The sequence below is a fragment of the Idiotropiscis lumnitzeri genome, chromosome 19, assembly GCF_059441095.1.
Source record: "Idiotropiscis lumnitzeri isolate Australia: NSW breed Sydney's pygmy pipehorse chromosome 19, RoL_Ilum_1.0, whole genome shotgun sequence".
Classification (NCBI taxonomy): Eukaryota; Metazoa; Chordata; class Actinopteri; order Syngnathiformes; family Syngnathidae; genus Idiotropiscis; species Idiotropiscis lumnitzeri.
The window spans coordinates 10,157,490-10,175,593 of record NC_142409.1 but is presented as its reverse complement, the minus strand read 5'-3'; the positions used below and the strand labels follow the sequence as shown (position 1 = coordinate 10,175,593).

At 43.7% G+C, this 18,104-nt stretch overlaps 3 protein-coding genes across 6 annotated transcripts in view; 2 read left to right on the top strand and 1 right to left on the bottom strand.

Annotated features, from left to right (window-relative positions):
• The first annotated feature begins 321 nt into the window (after nt 1-321).
• On the top strand, nt 322-5,413 carry zdhhc23b (zDHHC palmitoyltransferase 23b). Of its 2 annotated transcripts, XM_088283084.1 has the most exons (7): nt 322-499; nt 1,204-1,456; nt 1,676-1,815; nt 2,586-3,185; nt 3,448-3,615; nt 3,899-4,136; nt 4,880-5,413. In XM_088283084.1, exons 2-7 carry the CDS (start codon nt 1,265-1,267, stop codon nt 4,976-4,978), a joined length of 1,437 nt encoding a protein of 478 aa, XP_088139210.1. In that variant the 5' UTR covers nt 322-499; nt 1,204-1,264; the 3' UTR covers nt 4,979-5,413. The 2 variants fall into 2 exon arrangements, with proteins under 2 accessions (XP_088139210.1, XP_088139211.1); XM_088283085.1 differs by lacking the exon at nt 1,204-1,456.
• ccdc191 (coiled-coil domain containing 191) lies at nt 4,738-14,946 on the bottom strand. Its single transcript, XM_088283091.1, has 17 exons — nt 14,784-14,946; nt 14,226-14,264; nt 13,890-14,025; nt 13,683-13,817; nt 13,412-13,590; nt 12,996-13,174; nt 12,334-12,478; nt 12,077-12,267; nt 11,665-11,884; nt 10,208-10,551; nt 9,817-9,902; nt 9,339-9,421; nt 9,176-9,265; nt 8,218-8,361; nt 7,024-7,176; nt 6,249-6,403; nt 4,738-5,591 (listed from the first exon to the last, which is right to left on the bottom strand). Exons 1-17 carry the CDS (start codon nt 14,871-14,873, stop codon nt 5,450-5,452), a joined length of 2,511 nt encoding a protein of 836 aa, XP_088139217.1. The 5' UTR covers nt 14,874-14,946; the 3' UTR covers nt 4,738-5,449.
• Nucleotides 14,695-18,104, top strand: part of qtrt2 (queuine tRNA-ribosyltransferase accessory subunit 2) — a 35,690-nt gene continuing 32,280 nt past the window's right edge. For all 3 annotated transcript variants that reach the window (XR_015839916.1, XR_015839915.1, XM_088283089.1), the window contains exons 1-4: nt 14,695-15,720; nt 15,810-15,865; nt 16,836-16,912; nt 17,555-17,764. Coding sequence is in view for 1 of the 3 variants with exons in the window: in XM_088283089.1 (XP_088139215.1) it covers nt 15,503-15,720; nt 15,810-15,865; nt 16,836-16,912; nt 17,555-17,764 (561 nt within the window). In the remaining 2 variants the exon portion in view is untranslated. The remainder of the gene's footprint in view (nt 15,721-15,809; nt 15,866-16,835; nt 16,913-17,554; nt 17,765-18,104) is intronic.

The following is an 18,104-nucleotide window of genomic DNA, read 5'->3' as shown; positions in this document are numbered from 1 at the left end:
AAAGCCGATTAAAATTAATTGTATTTTTTTTTAACAAGAGCATATACATTTTCTAAGCGATTTAAAAACTAGAAAAAAATCTGAATCGAACTGAACTTAATAAAATTAATTTGATAAATCTTGGAACAAATTGCGAGCCAACCTCTCAACGCACACAGTACAGAAAACATTTTTAAAAATCTTTATTATACAACAAAAAACGTAAATTTTACATGCATCGGTGACGTTGAGATTTTTGTGTCAATTCTTTGCGCATGCGCTGTTGTCCCTGAAGTGGGCTGGTCGACGCTTACTTTCTCTGACGTCATTAGTACGGGACAGACGAGGCAAGCAAAAATATGATTAGAAGCCCTGGACTCGGTGGAAACTTTTATGAAATCACACCTCACAACTGATGTGTTAAAATGTAATTAACCACCTGGTGACTTCCACAAAGTTCGCCACAACGCAAACGCCCGCGCGAGAGGAGTAGCGGACATGTAACGGCTTATTTTTTCAGGTATGTTTTGTCTTCCACATTTTTGGACGTCATTCGAATACTGAATACCGAACCTTAAATTAACTACTGACTATTAAAAAAATAGATAAAAGAAATAACTTCTGAATATGCTGCTGACGAAGGGCACAACCAGGAAATGAAAGTGCTGAATTTTACTGAACATTTCCCCGCCCCCTTTTGATTGGGCGGCTGTGGTTGAAATGGAGGAAGTTGCCACTTTTTGTGTGTAAAATGACCTAATATGTCATGTTGAATACATTTGGTGCAATACAAATTTTTACGTCAAGTGTAAAATACTGTCCTTGCACGGGATTAGAAACAAGTGACATACAATGACGGTTGCTAAGAAACACCACCATAGCAACCGAAAACGCGAGGAAATTTACAAGGAACAGCATGTGAGAACTACCATTAAACCAGATATTATACTTTTGTTTCACAATTTAAAACACTTCCCTGGGGACTGTATTTGGGTGTCAGTCCGTCTCATGCAGGAAGTCAACCCTCATTCGGTCCCAGTGGCGGTTCTAGAACAGTTTTACTAAAGGGGTTGGGGGGCCTGGCTGAGGCTCAGAGATTTATCAGAGGGGCGTATTCCACTCATTTCTAACTAACGTTAGTTTACATCACCACAACATAAAGTCATTCATATACTTGGTTGCTAACATGTTGTGTATTCCTCTCCATTGCTTTTTTGTCTATAGTTCAAAATGGAGAAAAAGGACAGCACGTCCTATTTCTGCACCATAAAGACGAATAACAACGATGCAGACAAATTCAGATGATAGTATTGAGATAGCTGAAGAGAAGCAAGTTGGGAGTGCCAGCGAAGGGGAGCCAGGGGACCTGGGAGACACTGGTTGTCAGATAGAGGAAACAGAACAGGGAGGAGAGACAATTGAAGATCCTGAGTGTGAGATACAAGAAAACTGTGCGGCACAGTCAGACAATAGACAGGTATGTGCATCCAAAAGGTTAAATAATGCGAGCTAGACGATTGCAATTATCAAGAAACATTGAGAATTGATCACCCTGCAATGGATGTTGAGTGGGCAAAATATATCACATGATATGATCCTGTATCATGTTAAAGTGCCTTGAAAAAACTTCCCTTGTCAATTGGCGCTCTATAAATAAAACTAACTTCAATACAACTCTCCTTTTCTGTCAGCACAGCTGTCAGCCATGAAGAGAAGGCGGAATGAGGACGAAAAGGAGCCGTTGTGTTGCTGCGAGTATGTCAACAGACACGGCGAGCGAAGCCACGTGGGGGCTTGCTGCTGCGACTGCGAGGATCTGGACGACGCCTGCGACAGGTAAGCCCGACAACGCCTGCATCCATTTTCATGCAGAATAAAACCGCCCCCGTTTATCGCGGGGATATATCGAGGCCCAACTAATGTTGTCTAAAATAGTTTGACCTTCTGTCCGCTTTAAACACATTTGATCTTATTAAAACACTATATACCGTAGAGTGCTCTTTCTCACTTATTCTTTACTGTGGCTTACCTTCTAGAGTGACAAAAGAAAAACTCAAAGGTCATATCCACTGACCGCATACCATAAACACGTTCTATATGTTAATCATGAAATATTAGATGTTCGGGTAAAATTATGATCTCAAGACCGTCAATATCCGGAGCGGCCATCATTATTCATGTCCCTCGGAAAGGCAATTATGTAACATTTACAACTCAGGGACAAATATGGGTGTTTTTAACTGCACTTTATTAGCTCCCTATAATGAGGGAGATTGTTGGACGTGACAGGTCGGCGGGTGGCACGTGACTTGTAACAGCGCATTGTTTTGATCATCCAAATGAGTCCCAATGCTGCCATCTACTGGCCATATTGAGTTTTCTTTTAAATTATTTTTTTTAACTTTCCTAGCATAATGCTCAAACCATAGTTGGCCAAGACTTTTTTCCACCCAACAAACAAACATAGTTGATGTTAATTTGCTTGGCTTACCTTTGACGACATTTTATGTCAACGGTGCTGGAAGAGTTAATGTTACTAAAAGCTGTCCAATTAATCAAATGCTTCATGAAAATAAGCTAATAAAAACATGTCTGTTTTTGTTCAGGTTTTTTAAGCGAGAGCCTCAACGTCCAGAGGCTCTGTCCCGCGTGGCCGCCGACATCAGCGACCGCGTCCGCATCCCGTGGCTGCGGGGCGGCGCCCGCCGAATGGACCTGTCCGTCATCCCCCCTCTGGTTTTGCTTCCGGCATTGCTGCACCTCGCCGCGTTCCATTTTGTGCTTGGCGTGGCAGTTCTGATCACTCTGCCGGGCTTGTTGCTGTGGTACTACTACTTCACCCACCGCAAAAAAGCTCGGACGCTGTTTTTTCTCAGCCTAGCGCTTTTTTCTTTGGCCTACATGTACTATATATTCATCCACAAAGTGGTACCACGCGGGGACGTCGGTGACGTTCAGGTCGGCGTGGTCACGGCGGGGCTCCTGCTCACCCTGCTTGGCCTCGCTAACACCAAGAGAGGCCCAGGCTTTGTGAAGTCGAACCAAGAGTCAGATCCTGCTCTCCAAAACCAGATGGGATGGTCGCGAGAGGCAGAACCGAGCCGGAAGAACTGGTGTTCGGTGTGCCAGGTGGTGCGGCCCCCCAGGGCGGGACATTGTCGGATATGCGGCGTCTGTGTGCTGCGTCATGACCACCACTGTGTCTGGTTGGTTTCAGTTATCGTACTTCCTCGCCTTTTCTATGTTACGATATAAAATATCATATATAAGTCTACATACCCCTCTTCAAATTACATATTTTTTGTGATGGATTATTCTTTATCTCAATTTTTAGCAATGTCATTTGGCAACTACTAACAACATCCACTGATCGCATCATCGTGTGTTTTGTCTCCCTTCATGTGTGTTTGTGTGGACCCCACCACGGAATTCCCTTCCCATCCCTGTCGCACTCGGATGTCGGTTCAGGATCGACAGCTGCGTGGGTCGGGATAACCACCGCAGCTTCCTGTTCACCCTTGTCCTCTTCCTGTCTACGTCCTTGTACGGGTTTGGTGTGACGCTGCGGAGCGTGTGTTCGGAGCAAAATGTCCTCACCGCTTTGTTCTACTGCCCAGGGGTTTATGAGGAATACAGGTAAAATTGTGATGGAAAGTGTAAATTTTTTTAGCCATAAAAAAAGATCAATTGACTGTACTGACAATGTTAAAAGCAAACTATTCTGGGTTGAATCTTGTTTACATTGTACTTCCATTGTCCACCAGTAGATGGCAGCCCACTTCTTTACTTTGGACATGACATAGATTTGAAAGAACAAAACAGTGTTTCTAAAAACAATTAACTGCCGTAAATGAAATCCATTCATCCACCAAACCTTAGAACATTGAGGCCATCCTGCTAACCACTCATCCATTTTCAGTGCCTCCCTGTGCTTCACGAGCGCCTGGTACTGCACCGTGGTGACATGCGGCGTCCTCCCCCTCTTGCTGACTCAGCTGCTCAACATCAGCTACAACGTGACAGAACGTGAGGCGCGCGCCGCCGTCAGGGAGCGCGCCGGCCGCCGGGCCCTGTGGGGGCTGGCCGTGGACACCGGCGTCCACTCGCGGGGCCTGTGCGCCAACTGGGCCGAGTTTTTGACCATGCCACACGAACGTGTAAGAACAGCGTCGCCATTCCACTCTTGTCCACTGGAGGACAGCATGATGCCTTAAAAACATTTCCACTTGGCTGGACCCTGTAGTACTTGAGTACTGTGTTCTTCAGTATTACATGCTGGACCATACTAATAGCACCAGAATTCAAGCTAAGTAGTTTTGCCTCACTAGTAACATGTAGTTGTCCTACTCGAGTTCTACTAGTGCGCAGATTTGTCTTACAAGTGAGAGTATACTAGTTCAAAGACCTTATGTTGGATATCAAAGATTCGGAGTGGATGCTCAAGCGGTGTTACTCGTGAGGCAAAACTGTGCACTAGTTGACTGAGTGCTACTACAGCTCCTACGTGAGATTCTAAAATTCTACTAGTTGACAACTACTTGTACTCGTAGCAAATAGCATCAGTGTCTTGATGTCACGACATTTTGCAATGGATATTTGAACACACACGGTGCAGCACATGGAGACCAATAATGGAACAATACTTTCAGGCGTATATTCTTTATCCTCGGCAAAGAATAACAAAAACATGTTCAAAACGGTTGCATTCTTTCATTTGTATTGTATTATGTTATGAATTTATGTTTTTATGAAGTACAATTTGAATAGAGTGCCGCCTCGAATGTCACATTTTGTGCGCATCCACTCACTCCTTCCCTCTCCACTGCGTCGCCTTCATCCATCAGCTGTCGCCTTGACGTCTACTTCCAACACTGAGCATTGTCTTTTGTGTCCTCTCTAGTGCCACCCGGGGAGCGTAGGTGACGAGTCACGCGTGAAAGTCACTCATTTGAGCAGCCATCCCGCTTTAGGGGCGTCATCGCGCTCAGATGACGTCTGATCAGGAAGTCTGCCCCCCCCCCCCACCTTATTTTGTTAAACTGTAGGTAAGCAATGATTTAAAATGTCTTGAAAAAAATCAGTTTAATTAATTAAATTAAATATTAATAAAAACATGGCGACTAGTCATTTTTTTAAAAACTAATTTTCGTATTACGGATCCACTTTTATCTATGAATGTCATTTTGGGCTTTGATTCAGTCCAGTTGAGTAAACTGCCATCATGGCCACACTGTGGAAAGAAACAAAACACTAACCTGAAACAAACACGTAAAGCTATTACTATATACCTCGTGCCTTATTTTGTTATTTCTGACCAACTAAAAAAAACACAAACTGATGTGAGTGTCGTGCATCACTTGGACTGCCATTGCACGGCTTGAACGCTGTTTCCGTTATTCATTTCTCAATAAATGATTGACGACGTTCTCTGCGACTGAGGCCTTTGTGAGTTTGTCCGCTGCCGGGCTTTTCACAGAGGACGTGACCAGAAACTGGGCAGCACCTCAGTCACTTTCCTGCAAAGCCTCTCCCGCCGCTCCTCGCGCTCTCTTTCCTTGCGCTGCAGACAAGGAAGCAGCTTCCAGGCCTGGAAGCATCGCTGCAGCGCGGATCTGAAATCAGATGAAAAAAAATCTGGAAAATTGCTTCTTCCTCTTCTTCGAAAATATTGATAATAAGATTAATGTTATTTTTAACCATGCCCATACTGATAACCTGGTAATGTATTTCTTGTTAGTTTTACTCATCAGAGTGGGTAGATTTTACTTCTTGTGGGATCAAAATCTTAACCCAACATGCTGGGTGTAAATAGCCCAGCATTGGCTCAATCACTTTTGGACCCAGCGCTGGGTTGGCTAGTTCATCCACTTTGGGTTACTTTTGACCCATCACTTAAGAGTGTCCTACCATAACACTCACCATCAAAAAAAACATTTGTACACATTTGAGATTGTTCATTTCTTCATTAGTGAGCAAACATCAAAAAATGAATTCCCCAACCGTGTGGCCTACAGCCCACTCTTTGTGACTGCTAGTTTGCATTATGCAAATGACTTTAATCAAAATACATTGTTAAGATGGCACAGCGCCAACAGCAAAACATTCCGCGTGCATTCCAACCTAATTGACCGCTGGAATCACACGCGGATAAATAAGCTTTTTATTCCAAAGTCTCATTTAACATCATCTGGCGGCGGAGACACTTAAAGCTGCTCTGACTAACTACAAACTTCGCCGAGTTCCAGGTTGTAAAGCGCGCTGTTCCATACCTGTTGTCGTGCTCCTCGGCCATCTGCTCATGTTCCAGTGCCAGCCTCTTCTCCTGGCACACGTGGTCCAGCAGAGCTCGCAGGAACCTCCTCAGCGTGTGGGCACGACAGAACACATCCGCCTGCGCTTCCTGAAGTAGCCGCACGTCTTTCAGCTGCCACAAAGGTCGCAAAATGATATCATTTAGAATCTAATGAGCCATCACTTTTTTTCTCACATAAACGGAACAATGCTAACAGACATGTATTCTTTATCCTCTGCAAAGAAAGACCTAATTGGGAATCTGCAAAGTCAACGACGAAAATTGTCCACAACATTCCTAGAAAATCACAATGCTCCATCTCTGGTAATATTTTTATTTTAGCTCCATTACAATCGACAAAAATCAGCCGAGGGTTCAAACGTTCCCACCCCAAAAAAAATCATTGGCTAATAAATTTGGCAGATTTTTGCCCATTTCTCTCAAAATTATTTTTACTTAATCAGACAATTAATCGTTCATCGGAATCGGTCGGGCCCTCATAGAAACCATTGAATTGAATCGGGCCCCTATCTGGCTTCACTTTATTACCATTCCTCATTTTCTAAAGCGTTGTAGTGTGGAGTAAAGTAATAAAGGCTGAACTTGTATTAGCCAGAAAGTCCAAGCGGTGCTTATTTTCTCACATCTGGAACACAATATGGAGTGCAGGCAGTGTGGAGATTAGTCACTGCCACAGGATGGACCAGAGCAATCCTGATTGAGTGTCCGCATGTTTGTGTGTGTGTACACACTCTTTTCCAGTAGCGTAAGCTCCTCTGGAGTAGAAGTCTCTGATGAAGCCGGTCAGCCCGAGCTTCCTTCTCAGACAGGACTTCTCTCGCCGACTGCCGCCATCGCCAAACGCAACGCCTCAGGAGGGAGTCCGAGAGATGACAGTCGGCCAGCTGGCGGCCGGTAAAAAGGAGTCAGACACAAACAATGGAAGGGTATGAAATAAGGCCATGCGCTACTCCTATCTGGTGAGACATTTGCCCGAAATGCAATTCATTCATTCATTAAATGAGTGAAATAAAAAAAGTACCCCAAAAAATGTTGAGAAGCAAACCGTTCTAAAAATGCAACCGCATTGTAAAGTTAAATACAACCGAACTGTAAAAATATTGAAGTCACTTGAACATTACACTTTTGACCATTTAATGAAATGATTCTTTCACGCCGCAACACTGGTAGTGCTCGTGCTGCGCTTTTCTTAATCACTTTGCCTACAACAGGGATGATGCTAATTTGCCAAGATTAATTATCGTCATTCGGAGGATTAGTCGTGTCAAAGAGGGTGCGGCGAGTGACAGCGTCATTATCCGTTTTATACAAGTAGCAAAGAGTGAACTGCAGAAATATTATCAATATAAATCACTTCTTTCAATTATTAAAATGATATAGTTGATTGTTAATATAACTGTATTAAATTTGATATTTAACATTGGATGTAAAATATGACAAAAATGCTCTCTGATTTCACACCGTGATCCGTTTAAGACTTGAAGTCAGAGGAGATACTCGGCATGAATAATAACGACACACGCGCATAATTAAGTGTCATAAAATAAGATTTCCCAACAAGTCATTTCAAGTTTCCAATTTGATTACGTTTATAATCGCTCGGAAACAGACGACGAAACCGGCTTTTTAGCCGCGAGATAAGATTATCTCAATAGAGCCCGTCAAACATGCAGTCTACTTGAAGAACCGATGCATCACTCGTTTGCTCTCCAGCTAACGCGCACGCACGCACGCACGCACGCAAACAGGCGCCGCATGTGAATTTCATGTCTAACGAGGCGAGGATTTTATTATTCAAATGGATGTTGTGTCTAAATAGGAATTTGGAGGTCACAAACCTTCTTAAGTGTCGTATAAAATAAGCTTCTCAAACTTACGTAGTGGACTGCCAATGGAAAAAAAAAAAAGGGCGGGGGTGTCATTACCTCTTCGTTGGCCTGCTTGAGCTCTATTAGGCGTTTCCATGGCGCCAGGCCTCGGCGACGTAGCACTTTTCTGTCATAATGGTGACGGGCTCGATCCTGGAGTTGCTGCTGTAGCTTCATTTGCTTCAGTTTCTCCTCTTCCTTCTACACAGCAAGGCAGCACAGAGGTGGCGGGGTGAGAGAGAGATCGATGGTACGCTCCTGAAGGGTGCTTTGAAGGTGCCGGAATGAAATAAGTGAAGTTTCCAACTGAGCGTTTCCTGCTGTGGTATAATGCACAGAACCGAGCCTTCTGCAGTAAAAAATAATTCTCATGCAGGATCATCCAGAAAAAAAAAATCACTCCTCTGACCTCAACCCTATTGAGAACCATACTGTATAGAGATCGTTTAACGGTTGTGGAGAGTAGTTTAGGATCCTTCAAGTAATTTAGAGGGGGGAAGGTATTCCAAAAAAATATTGACTGGAAATCATGTTTATCTTACAAAAAAATAACCCGAAAATTGTGCAAGTCGGGACCGTTATTAACCGAGGAGCACCTGTAATTAGCTTGTTCTTTAGTAACCGTGGATATAAAAAGTCTGCACACCCCTGTTGCGGTGCAGGTTTTTGTGATGTATAAAAAAAAATTTGATTAATAGATTATTTCAAGACTTTTTCTACTGTTGAACTAAATTGAAAAAAAAAGAAATATCTATTTAAGAGGGGAAGTAAAAATAAACAACTGCAGTGATTGCAAAAGTGTGCACACCCTGTTGTAACTCAGCATGTGGCTGTGTTCAGAATTAATGGAGAAAGAAATGTCAGTCAGCAAAACATCTGCCAACATTTAAAGTGCCGCTGATTAACCCAAAAATAAAGTTCAGCTGTTCCAGTCGTTTTTTCCCCCGTTAACTTGTTTGTTGTTTCCTTTGTAAGTTAGTTCAGCTCATGTGTGAGTTTGTCACCATGGTCTCACCATCCTGGCCAGCCTTATCTCCTGCCGCCTCTCGGCTTTCGCCACCTCCTCCTGCCTCAGCTTCTGCTCCTCGGCAGCCTTCATCTCCACCTTAATTAAACACGTCCGCGTATTTAATCGGAGCAATTAAACGGTCCATGTTGGACTCGTGCCTGACTCCCACCTGTTTTTCCTCTTCCTTCACCCGCTTCAGTTCCTCCGTTTGCTTTTTCCGCTCGGCACGGACGCGGGCTCGCTCCTCCATGGCTGAGGACGCGGGAGATTTATGATAATCCTCGTTATTTTAGTCGACGACAACAAATCAAATAAGTAAAAATAAAATAAAGAAAATGCTTTAAAAAAACCATAAAACTAAAAGTAACTATAATTATAGCACAAATTTTCAATTTATTTATTTTAGTATTACTGTACAAAAGACGGAAAACGAAAAGTAAAAACTGAACAAAAACAAAACGTTTTCCCCAAAATGAAAATGAATTAAAACTGATTTAAACAATAAAAGTCAAAATGAACTAACTTGACTGATAAATCCAAAGCGACAACCTTGACGACACCGCGGATGTTTGTGGGCATCCCGCTGAGAAATGTCTGTAAAATGTGACGCTCATGCCGTTTTCTGCGCCGCGGTGTGAAGGACTCACCTGAGATGATTGGGCATGTCTGTGGCTTCATTTTTTGCTGCGGGGGTGCATCGGAGCCGTCGGGTTCTGCTGCTTCGGTTGGCGTTCTGCAAGAGCGGCAAGCTTATTGTAGACGTGACGTGATTATCTTGCTTCTTTTCAAGCCCGAGATGTGGTGAAAGAGCCGCTCAGACGGGAGCCCCACGTGAGTGCGCGGCTCCGTTTTTCAATTTCCAACTTTAGGAACCTCAGTCCTTGGCCACTTTGCACACCTTTGAGTGAACCCAAATCAATTATGCAATTCTGTTTCTGGTCAAAAGTCTCCCCGAGGCACTCTTGATGATAATACATAACCCGTTTTTTTAAACCGGTCGCCCTGAGAATTAACGACCCGATTTCGAATAAATCCCACCTCGGATGCGGCGTCTGTCTCGAGGCAGCAGCTTTCTGCGCCTCCAGCTCCCAAGCAGACATGACCTTCTCCCGCTTGAGCATCGCGATCTCCTCCTGTTGCTCTCTGAGCTGCCTCTTCTGCTGCACGATGATCTTCTTCTGGGCGGTGTGGCGGTTTTCAAAGCGGCTTCCGTGCAAGGTTTTTGTCTTCGCCGCGGTTAAGTCATCCTCGCATTTGGTTTTGTCTGCGTCCTGGTCACCAGGCCGGGCCTCCGCAGTGGCTTCCTTTCGACGGCCGGTTTGGACTCGAGTACCCGCAGCTTGTTTACGATGGCGCGTCTTGACGGGCTTCTGAAGATCATCCTACAGGTCACAACAAAGCAGCTTACAAAAAAATTAAACTCTTTTCTGTTGGCTGACTTTTTCAACCGCCTAAGATGGCGTTGAACCTGTTAAGATGAATCGTTTTTAAAATGAATGGGCAACTTAAAGGGGCCACAATTTTCATTGATGCAATTGTCTGACAAAAATGCAAAATATGTGCTCTTATAATATTTCATGATATTTTTGAATGGATGTATAAAAGATCCTATTTCCTAACGCAACAAACTATAATTGTAATTACTACTAAGTACTGTAATTTTTTTTCAGTGAAAAAGGCTCTCTCTCTTCGATAGCAAGCACTCATTTAGAATTTTTTTCCCCACAAAAATAAACTCACTCAAGATGGTAATATTATTGAGGTGATATGTTCGCCCTACATATCATTCCAAATCTGCGAAAAATGATTAAGTGTTGTAGTACATAGGACAGTATAAGCACAACTAAGACATGTCTGCTATCTAGTGGTGATTGGTGATATTGCAACTTAAAACTACAGCCCACCCCTGAATATTCACATTTTTTTTCCCTCAATATTTTTTCACATTTTTTATTTTTTTTCCGACCTTTTTTTTAAACCCCCCTGTCGAAAATTAATATTGAATGCTTCTCAACTTTTTTTTTGGTATAATTAATGCGGTTTACGAAAATAAAATTTGAAGTTAACTCCAACTATCGCCATGCATAGTATCCCTCCTCCATTACTCTGCACCCAAAGCCCCTCCGGCTCACAATCCACACAGATAACCGGCGCAAACCCGATTATGAGCGCAACCTCCACGCTGACCTCCACACCATATAACTTCATCTCCCGCTCGCCGCTTCCTCAGGTCCCCCGAGCTCTGTTCCACTATCCTTCCACCTTGTATTTCAAATACCCGAGTCGTATTTCCATCTGCTTCGTGCGCCATCATGCCCTCAATGTACGAGACACAAGTCACCTCATAAGCCGCTTTCAGAGTTCAGGAAAATTGTGTTTAGCTTCTGCATTTGGGTCATCAGGTGCAAGGTTAGAAGCCGCATGCGACTAACAGTGGATTATTTGGACAAAAGTGGATAAAATGCCCATTACAGCTTTTTTGGAGTGACCCGTACCTTTCCCGTGTTGTCTGGCGGGTCACTTATCGGCGTCTCCGGTGGTTTGAAGTGCCCTGACGTGGCTGCATTGATGAGGGCGGCCATCTTGCGTCTGGTCTCCTGCTGTTGAGCCAGCAGCTCGCGTTGGTCGCGCTCCTGCCGGCACCACAGCCGCCACTCGAGCAGGTGGTGCCGTTGCAACCGCCGGCGGTCGCTTTCCTCGGCCAGCTGCCGTTGTCTGGAGGAAGGCGATATCGATACACAATGTTGTTAACATTTTTGGGACCCGACTGTTTTCAGGGTGTATTTATAATTACATAGACACTTCCTTGACACCAATGACTACTTTTCTATTTAAACAGGGCTTTGGCGACATCTGTTGTCCTCTGGGGTGTTTTCGAAAGAGCAGAATTTTTTTTTTTTAACGTGCCTGTTTTCAGTGCGAAGCTCCTCCTCGGTTTTCGTCACCTCCCGCTGATTCCTTCCCGCCCACATGACGGCGCGCCACGCTCGCCAGGCCCCGAGCTGCCTCCTCCAGTTGCACAGCGCCTTGGCCTTACCCATCCGCAGCCTCTGCTCCATCACCGCCGAGTACCAACGCGAGAAATGCCTCTGTAGACACTGCCACGCCAACGCTAAATATCCAGCCAGCTCCACGCCCCCTCGAAGCCATCAGCGGTAACTAACCTTCAAGTTATGCAGGTGAACAAAGATTTCAATTTTCTTTTCTTGGCGCTGACGCACATTCTCTTCTGGCGGCTGCTGCTGCATTGCGGGAGATGAGGGAGGTTGATGAGGGCTTTTGACCGCACGTTGACCTTCCAGTCTTTCTCTATGAAAACAACGTATTGTGTGAACCGAAGGGGGAAAATTTGCTAAGACCAGTTTTACATTTTTGCCAGTAGTTGGGTACGATTTCTAATTATCTTCGATGAAATGCGAATAGCATACAAACTGTGTCCGTACTCGTTACCAAGGGTTGACGATGAAGACTGAATTTTTCTTACTTTGTGTAATTAATCACGCAGTACCATGTAATTAGCATGTGTTCCGTTGCGAAGTGGCTCATTGACTACCACGGGTGCGCGACCTCCGCTTGGAATCATTTCCTGCAGGTTTTTGTCAGGTTGGGGATATTCTAACAATTCTTCAAAAGTCAATTCTAACAATTTCACACTCCATTCGGTTACATGAAGAGTGTTGTTTAGACAGTGGCAGATGCCCTGGAGGAGTTTGATGATTGTCAACACGGCTGGGGTGGTATTGGGGATTTTCTCACCACCACCACCCTTTTTTTTTTTTTTCCATTTTTCATTTTGCAGTTCATGTTACTGCCAATCCTGTATTACCTATATCTGAGGCGCTGTTCCAGGCCCTTCCTCTCCTCCCTCTGCCGCCGCATCCTGACAATCTCCTGCTGCACCCTCTCCTGCTGCCTCCTCCTGGCCTCCTGCCTCTTCCTTTCTTCCTGCTCCCGCTCTCGCCTCTTCTTGGCCTCTTCCTCGCAGAGGGCCCTGTTCTCACGCACCTTTTTTTTTTTTCCACACACAAAATACAAGCTTTATTTTTTCTAAAACTCTTAAGCCATGTACACTGGTCAACACAAAGACAAACGTGGGCGTCCATGAGGAACAATGATGCCTGGCGTCAAGCCGACGTGGGGAGCGTTTTACAATTCACTCCAGTCAGTAACAACTTGCGTAGATAAGTCTTTTCCAAATGTTTTACGACACGTCTCAATACAGCAGATTTGGTCGGCACTTACTTGCCGGTGGCGCAACTCCATGGTGACGACAGGGTCTGTGAAGTTCCTGCTGATTCCGCCGCCGTCCGACACCAGCTTCTCCATCATCCCTCCATCCAGCACTTTCTGCTTCTTCAGGTCTTGCAGGAAGTTGTCGACGGCACAGTGCTCCTCTTCCTCAGCCAGGTGCTCGTACAGATCTGGACAATGTCAAGCACAGAATTGTGCTTTGACTTTATTTTACTTTTCTCACACACTAATCCTAGTTAAGAATGTCTGCAAAGTGTTTTACCATCGAAGTTGTCGTAGTTGAATCCAGGGGGTGGCGGTGTGGCCGGGCTCCCTTTCTCACATGTCGCCCCATGTGTCTCCAACTCCAGCTCGGGCTTCCACGTGTTGTCCAGCCAGTCTCCCAACAATGTCTGAGCTGCGACACCCCACCAACACCTCATTAGCGCAGCCCTTCTCACTTCTGTGGTGACTTTTTTTTAACCCCTACCTTCAGCGTAGGCCTCGTCATGATCCCTCAGCTGCTCCCAGCTCCGCAGGGCCATCGCTAGGCTTTTGCTTCCCGTCTGGGCTCTCCTGGGGAAGAAGACCTCAGACAGGGCAAACTCTGAGGCCTTCTCCACTTGCTGACAAATGTGGAAAGCGAGAGAATAAAGTTGGGAAAGTGGCCATCTGCAATACATGCTGATGTAAAGAGTCCAAACGTTTATAGACGTGTAATAGCCAGTAGCCAAGTAGCCATCCCTCTAGGTGGAATGCTTGTTCCAGCACTAAACAGATGCCGAGACATAACACGTAATCAAGCTGCCCAGTAAGTGCTGCCCACCTTCCTCCAGTGATCGATGTCCTCTTGGTTTGCATGCTTCTGGAATAGAAGCAAAAACAAATCGAGTGTAAGGGGGTTGAGCGTTTGCAAGCAAGGGCAAATAATCACTTAATAGGCCTTTCAGACAGTAATTGTCAGCAAACTACATTATTTCTAATTGTGTTGTCGTTGTAATTTTTATTTATTTATTTTTTAGAATCTGTTAAACTAAACCGACAACAAATAGATGAAAATGAGCAATGGATTCATCTAGATCCGGTCGCCAACTGTCCAAAGTTTGAAAAGCTGCAAACTCTGTCTGATTTCGGACTTGAACTGAAAAAGTTTACCTTCTTTACCTGTAAAAAAAAGATCACCTTGGGCCAATGTTAGCGGATTAATTTCAGAGACGCCTTAACTCATCAGATTAGCTGGAAAAATCATAAATGTCCAAATGTCACATTAATTCAATTGAATAATCCTTTAGGGTTTCTCTCATAGGTCAGAGAAGGTGTTGAGAAGGATTTATGATAAAGAACGGTGTTCCTATGGTATTTGGTTAGTATGGAGTACGCATACCTTGGATGCTGATGCTTTTGCTGTGCCATTCTTGCCAATGCTCTTCCTATACCTGAAAAAGTGAGGCTCAGCGCCGGGTAATGCGGCCATCTGTGTGAAGATGTAATCATTTATTATATATTTCTGTATTGTCTTTGAAATGCCATCGATATTGTCTAGAAAAGTCGAGTTCTATCATTAAAAAACTCAAAACAAAAAGAGTATCAGATTCGTTCACGACGGATTATGGGTAATGTAGTCATTTCGCATGTTTTGTTAAGGCAGGAATATGTATTTGAACTTCATTTTCCATAATGCATTTGGGCGTTTAGGTGTTCCGCTGGTAACCGTGACAACACCGCAGCAATAAAGAAATAGAAAAGGAATATATTAAAACGGATTAAACCAAAAAGTAGTTCCAAATATCACAGCGGAATAGCCGCGCGAGAGCTCAAAAAACGATAACAATGTTTGATACTTTAGTTCAAACTTTAGTTTTGTTGACGTCGCTTGGTGATGACATCACAACTCCTCGCATTGTAGTCTCCCGACAAAACGGTGCTGTAACTAGGCGATAGTGCTTCAAATAAACACAACAGTAGCAAGTAACTATATGTTTTGTCTTTCTTAAATATTTTGGGGGGTACTAATTAGATTCCGTGGCAAAAAGAGAACACATAAGACCACAGGCTACTAGCTAAGTGACTAATACACGTGCTTCGGGAAAGCTTATTAGCCGCATGGCTGCTAGCAGGATGAAGCTCGAGTTGTCTCGAGTTCTCCAGGGAGGAAGCCGCCTGGGTGTCCTGAAGGGGCTCAGCAGGACTGGGCAGCACTCCTTGGAGGTACCTGGCTGTCTGCTGTACACACGCTGCGGTACAGTGCCACACCTGACCCGGGATACGCTGCACACCCTGGACAAGTTGCCTTCCGTCACTCAAGTTTCACTGGACCATTTGTAAGACACACATAAATGTTGTTATATTTATCACACGTATATTGTACTGTGAATGATATAATCGAGCTTGATTTATGATTTTCCTCCAGAGCAGAACACCAGGAAGTGTTGGAGGAGTTCAAGGAAGGATTTAAGAAGTTTTCAGGTACTTTAAAATGGCAATTGTTTTGGAAAACAATGCTTTACAAACATATGTGACTATTACTTGTTGTGTGTTTATGTATGCAAGGCTGTGCAGCGTGGAGTGAGTGACATTTTTTTCAAAGCTCTTTTCTAAATGGGATTGTAGTACAATAATTGGTGTCAAGGAAGTAGTGATTCATCAACTCAGAGACATGTTTTGTATGCGGCGAAAAAGTTCAAAATATCAACGTCAAACCATCCATTAGTGTTTAACTGATCTCATATACGTGTCTGTTTAAAGTTCACTGAACCCTTTTAGCGGAAAGTTTCAGAAGTCTAAAGAACAAGTCCAACCATCTTGCGTCAACTGTGATTTCTTATTTGACTGTGTGTGCATCAGTCATGTCAGAATAATTGCATCTGAAACCCGCCACGCAGCTGTGCTGCCGTAGAGCGATAACAAATGTCACGGGTGAAAGATGAACACTTACGCCACATAGTTTAAGAGGAGGGGAAACTTAATTTTGACGGATAACTTGGAAATGCTGTAGTGTCTGGTTCAGTAAAATGTGATACTTCTCCTAATTTATAGAATGCTTTATAATCCAGTGCGGATTCTTTTAAAGCTAAACTTAAGACCTTGAACATCTCTCCTCCACCTTTCTAAAGCAGCTGACTTCTGTGGGTGGAGTTAAAGTTGATGTGATTTGTCCTTGAATTTAGACGCTCAATAGTCTATTGCGCAGCTTATGCATTGTGTATTATTCATAGAAATGCCCTGCAATGGTGACCTCATTCAACACTCCTTTATGAACGTGAATGCGCTTGCGAAGCTTTTTGTCTCCTCGGGCGACTGTGGCGGAATCGTTTCTTGTTATATGTTATAAGGACAACAAGAGATTATTATTCTCCTATGACAAATTCTGCAATCATTTTCCCCTGCACTTGTATTTATGAGTCAATTTTTCCCTTCAACCTTTTGTCCTTTACAGGTCTTCATGACACTGTTTTGTTTTGCTCGCTGCATGACCCCGCGACCCAGAGCCCCACCGGCTACACAACCAACAAGGTTAGCTGGTCTCCTCTTTTTTTTTTTTTAATTTAAAAAAAAAATATTTTTCATTCATTTCCGTGAGTTCGTCTGTGTGTGGTTCAGTTTTCTCCACCATTGTTTCTGAGTGTTTTTTTTTATTTTTATTCATTTATATTCAAGTTAATGCAGCAGAACAATATTTATTCATCTCAAGGCTGCACCTAATGTTTAATCTGTTCATTTTTTTATTAAATTAACTGATGAATTGGTTGAAAAAAATATTTATTTTATCAAAAATATATAACAGTTTAATTTAATTTATACTTTTTCATACTTATTTTATGTACAAATCCTTTCGCTATTGAAATGAATTTAAATACCAATCATCCTTTTCTGTGCCCCAAAACACCACCCCAAAAAAAAAAACTAAACAAGAAGCATTGTACTTTAGAAAATAAAATAATAACATAATAAAATAGAATCTAAAGACAGTTTGTACGTCATGCTAATTTAATGGGTATTGCGCTACTCTTTGCTGGTGTGCGCACCTTTTTCCACTAGGAGGTAGTACACACAGACATACGAGTGTGCAACTAATCTGCAGTGTGTGCGTGTCTTTTTTCCCCCTCCAACAAACAGTGAGTCATTTCATCTCTGTCCTTTTTGTCTGGCGTGTAGACAGTGTCGGTGTGGGGAAGCGGCGGGCGCATCGAGTTGACGGCAGCCAAGTTCATGGCCCTGCAGAAGCTGCTGCGGCCCGACTGTTACATGAGCATGGCCGACGGCGAGACCTGGCAGGACAACACCTCCCGCAAGAGGGTCCGCAAGTCAGTGGAGCGGACCCTGGCCCACTTGGACGAGTGTCTGCTGGTGCACCAGGCGTCACAGGTGCGCTGTGATTCTAATTTAAAAAACGCTTTTCTCCCGTAGGAGCGAATGTAATGTGAATTGAAAGATTAATTTTACACTCTCATAGCTGTCAAATATTTTTAACAATTAAGTATACAACCTATAATATATTGGCGAGTACCAATGCCAGGATCGCGGTATCTGTCTGATACCAGCTTTAGGTTCTTGTTGAACCTTCCGATACCAGTCACCAATACTTAAGGGAAACAAAAATTCTTCCTTTTTGCCAGTAGTTGGCGCTATACTGTGGTACATCTGCAAATCATCATTTGGGTCACAAAGAAAGGTCTTTGTTCACAATTCTTTTTTAAAAAATCAA